Source organism: Calliphora vicina, chromosome 1 (genome assembly GCF_958450345.1).
Source record: "Calliphora vicina chromosome 1, idCalVici1.1, whole genome shotgun sequence".
NCBI lineage: Eukaryota > Metazoa > Arthropoda > Insecta > Diptera > Calliphoridae > Calliphora > Calliphora vicina.
The window spans coordinates 111,626,208-111,631,321 of record NC_088780.1 but is presented as its reverse complement, the minus strand read 5'-3'; the positions used below and the strand labels follow the sequence as shown (position 1 = coordinate 111,631,321).

The 5,114-nt window shown below is 31.3% G+C and overlaps 1 protein-coding gene across 1 annotated transcript; it reads right to left on the bottom strand.

Annotated features, from left to right (window-relative positions):
- Positions 1-1,821: 1,821 nt before the first annotated feature.
- Osi2 (DUF1676 domain-containing protein Osi2) lies at positions 1,822-4,680 on the bottom strand. Its single transcript, XM_065505876.1, has 4 exons — positions 4,230-4,680; positions 4,012-4,158; positions 2,631-2,767; positions 1,822-2,559 (listed from the first exon to the last, which is right to left on the bottom strand). Exons 1-4 carry the CDS (start codon positions 4,661-4,663, stop codon positions 2,048-2,050), a joined length of 1,230 nt encoding a protein of 409 aa, XP_065361948.1. The 5' UTR covers positions 4,664-4,680; the 3' UTR covers positions 1,822-2,047.
- Positions 4,681-5,114: the final 434 nt, after the last annotated feature.

Genomic DNA, 5,114 nt, shown 5'->3' with positions numbered 1-5,114 from the left:
GTATTAAACGATATCCGATCGTCTGGTTGGCTGTAAAATGTTTTTGCTCATTAATTTAGTGTAGGGTATTACTTGTAGTTGTTTTTTTAATTGCTGATATAGAAATGTAGAATAATTACTGTCAGTTTCTCGATTTTGAAAGAAGTTAGTCGTCAAGATTTGATGTTATATCTCGGGGCAATACTTATATTGCCCATCGAAGGACGACACATAATATAATAAGCATTTTGAAGTAAAATGTAACAAAATATGAAATTTTACAGCAAAGTGTGTGATTCTGATACTTAGTTTAGTAGGCTACATGGTATTTGGATTGAAAACACTTTATACTGTTTGCAATATTTACAACAGGTTTTGTTATTGCTGGCTTATGTTCTATTCTTAACTCACAGTTTTGTACAGCAGAGTTTGAATATAATTTACATTTAGTTATGAATATTTTTGATGTGGGCGAGATAACCACGTCAATAAAATATCATCCAACATGGAAATAACAAAGTGATTTCTATTCCTGGACTTCTAAATATACACTTGTATTTCACATCCAATTAATAACGACACCCAAAATGATTATATCAAAAGTAAATATATATACATGAGTGTGTTCGTTACTCAACTAACAAATAATTCAAACTTTTGAAATAACTGACCGCGGACGAATTAACGTCATCTATATATATTGCGAGTAATGATTCCGTGCAAAAATAATTTTCTATTATAGCGTTCATGCATAATTTTGGACATGCAAAATCGTCTTCAATTCGTATGGTACCCAATTTTCCTTCTTTTGGATTAATCCTGATGCTCGCAAACGTTTTGAAATTGCTGCTCAGGAATTAACTATTACATCAAACAAATCATTGAATCTTCACATATTTGAGGCATGATTAGACGCACATCAGGAAGTATGGAATTTCCACGAGTATGTAAGAACAATTGCAGAAGTTGTTGGGATGAGTATCAAGAATTTGAAGTGCCTCAGAGATGTGTCGCTGGCGGATTTAACTGAAGTATTGTTAAATCCGTACTAAAAAAAATGTTATAGATCTTATGCTAATACTCAGGAGCTTAGAATAACGTATACATAGAAGCGTCACTGCTGTCTAACTCTTTCAACAACAAAATACATGTATGTATATATAATTTGGGAAAGAGTAGTTATTCTTCCAGTTGTGCTTCTAGTAGTAGTTACCTCATACGCAGGAGCTTATTTGTTATATCTCTCGTAGGCGAGGACATACAAGTATAAATGCTTTTCAAGTGGTAGCTGGATACCTCCTCTGTTCAGATTACCTCTCGTTCGATAACCGAAGCAATGAGATATCCAAATCTCATTCCGCGCATATTCATTATCAATCAATTAATTTTTGGTTTAAACTAACACGAAAAGATGATACTCTAACATGGTTAAGTTTAACTAATATATTATTTTTATTACAGTTATAAAACTAGAAAATTGCTTGTTTTATCCTGTGTGGTCATCTATTGACAGCAACACTTTTGTTTTTAAAAAATGTTCTAACCAAAATTGCAATAACTAAAGTTATGAAATACTATAAATTACATACATATAAAATATTAAAAGCTGTATGCATAATAAATTTTTTAAATTATCATATAAAATACAAAAATGGATTATGAATTTGGCGGTTAACCTTAAATAAGTTTAAAAATATCATAGGCAAAGGCAAAGTCTTGAGAGAATTTTATAAAACATGAAATAATATTATTTGCATTGAAGATTACTTTAGAAGGCTTTATCCCTAAGTTCCATTTCCCTTATTGTGCCATAAACCCTTTGTACACCAAAAACTTATAGTATATTTTTTTTTTTAAATTTATTTGAAGTTTTTTAAAAATATAAATAAATATTTTGTGGTTTGTGAAAGTGAAATAAATATAGTACAAAACAATAATGCTTTAACAAATACTAATAACAATTAAATTAAATATATATGTATATAAAAAAAATAAAAATATAAATTTGAAACAATGGCCATTTTTACAAGAGTAAAATGTTCGCTAAAATAATTTATTTCTCTGCTCTCTAACTCTTCTGAGTACTTTCAATATCTTTGCCAGTATTTCTGCCATAATAACCAGAATAAGCAGCATCATGTGCAGATGTTTCTCCAAAACTAACAGAATTACCAGTGGCAGCGGTGGCATAATTCTTGCTATAATAATCACCATAAGGCTTTGAGAAATGAGGATCAGGTCTGTAATATTGTGAGTTGCCAGCACCACCATCAAAGTGATCATGATGATGATAGTATGTGGCTGAACCCACACCTTGTGGTGAGTATTCGGGGAAAGTGTTTTTGCTGCCGAACAGACCAGAGAATAATCCACCGCCAGCATTGTAACCACCAGGTCCGCCTTGGGGACGACACAACTTGAAGTAGGCAAACAGACCGGGCAAAATAATAGCAGCCAAACCGAGAATCTTTTTGAGTCCAGCAATACCCAAGATGAAGGGCAAGAATAACAACAATTTCAGTTTGAAAATTTTCAACACCAACAACAAGGGAATGATCATTTTCTTCAACTTTTTACGTTCTGCAAAACAGAAATTTAGGGAATTATTTATTTAGTATGGAATTTGTATGTTTTTATTGTGATGAACTTACTTATGATGGGAGCATGTTTATCCTCAATTATGTCCAATTCACTATCGATGTCATTGCCAATAAAGCGGGCTTGATAACGTCCTGCCTCGGTTATTTCTTCTGGTAATTCAACTTCCAAAGCAGTGGACTTAATGAATCTGCAAAGAAATAAAATATTTAATTATACAATTTTTGTCAACCAAATACTAAGTCTTATAATTTTTTTCCAAAAAAAAATAACGTGAACGAATGAAGTGTTTCTGAATAAATAATTTACTGTTTTTTTCTATTGTTAAATTATTAAAGCATTTCTTATTAAAGATTGTAATAACTAACTAACAACAATGGATATAATTTATACACTCAATTACCGGATTAATTATTCTATTCTTAATTATTTCACCCTCAAACATGGATTGGTGCATTGAAGAGTAGTAGGTGCTGAAATTTAAATGATTTTCTTAGTGGGAAATGATCTGCGTTTGATTTTCCTTGTTTCTCTAAACACAAACATATGCTCTTTACGATTTGACATTGACTCTGCAATTTAACTATATTTAATGTGTGGCAATAAAAAGAAAATATTGGGTAACATATCACGGCTGTACGGGGATGATTTGCGTTTGATTTTCCATATATATCTCCAAACAAATGCTCTTTCCGTATTGACATATTTACTTGGTCTGTTGGCAAGGTGTCCTTTTTCAGCTGGTTGAATCTGGTCTACGCTTCATTTTAATAAGACTGCAATACACAGCCTCATATAAAGTCAAACAACAAATTGGGCACATTTGGCGCATGATGACATTTTTCGTCTTTAGTCTATTCTAATACAATTATATATAGTAACTTTTTATGTCGATAAATCAGCATCAATTGCAGTCTGACAACAGAACATTGCCGATTTTATTAGGTCATACCAAGCGATAAGCTCTAAAAAGTGGTTCAAAATGTTGAACTAATCGCTTGGTTCATTTACAATATAAAGGTGTTCAGCATTTACATGAAATTATCTTTAAAAAGTTAATGGCAAGACTCCAAACAACATTTTTAATGTTTTGTAATCTTCAAATTTTACTAATTTAATTTTTCAAAATTATCTTTAAATCAATAAAATCCTACTTATATTTAAACAGATATCAATACCTACTTAAAGTTACGCATTATTTTGATATGTTGGAGTTTAAAAAAATTAGGTTCATACTGATATTGCGAGTTTTTTCGAAATTATAAAAAAGTACTAGAAATATAAATATTCTGCCTATTGTGATGATTATGAATAAAATCTAAAGACCTGGAAACAATTATGTATGACGTGTCATGGAAACAACATAATGTACCAATTTTTTGTTTTTACTTAAATTATTTAAAAGAATAATTTCATTTGGTTTATTAGACTTACCGTTCAGCTCTTCTTAAAGCATATTTCACCAATTGATCCCAATCACTATCCTCATTACGTGGTTCTTCTGAATATTCAAAAGGTTCTTGCAACAAGGAACGCTGTTGATTTTCAGGCATACGAACAACACGGGCAAAGTCAGATAATCTAGATAAAATACAAAATGTTGTCAATAAAAATCATTTCAAATCTCCTAATAAGACATAAGACAGACTTACGCATATTGTTCACGATAAAATATTTCGTCGAAACTATTCAAAGCTTGTGTTTTGAAACATTCCGATAAATCGCCACTTAAGCAATTTGTGTTGGAGCGAGCCAAATAGGGATCACTTTCGCCGCCACCTAAACCGAATATGCTGAGAATGGAAGAACGACCACGTTCTTCATCCACTCCCGCTTGTGGTTGTTGGGGTTGTTGAACATATTGCTGTTGTTGTTGTTGTTGCTGTTGTTGATTAACAAAGATTTGCTGTACATGTTGTTGCTGTTGTGGCAATATCTGTTGTTGTTGTTGTAGAGGTATTGAATTGGACTGTTGATCCGGTAGACGTAAAGCTTCGGCTGAGGTTGTTGCTATTAGATTGCCGGCACTATAGATCAATGTCGTTGCAAGTAGTATAAATCCCAGTGATTTAATTCTCAATTCCATCTCTAAAAGAGAAATTAAAATAAATACAAGAAGAGTCATTAATAATGTTGTTTAAATGTCATATACAGTTAAACATGTAAATAAATTTTATCAATTATTCACACATTTCGCGGCTGGTTTTGTAAGTCTAATGATTTTAAATTTATGGCTTTTAATCTCTAAAATCTCGCTCTCTCTGTAGTTTTTGAGTTTTGTATTTAAATGTATATGTATTTGAATTTTTTTAAAAACTTTCCCGACAAACTTTTTTTGTTGTTTATACTTGCATACATACGTTTTCGTTTTTTTTGTTATTATTTTTATTTTTATAATTTTTGATAATGTATGCATAAATTTAATTGATTTCTAATAAAAGTTTAATAACTTTCAGTGACTTTGGCTTGTAGGTAGAAAACGAAAAGCGAAAACCGGTGTTTTGGTTATTAGCTGGATGCTTGGCTGGCTGACAGGG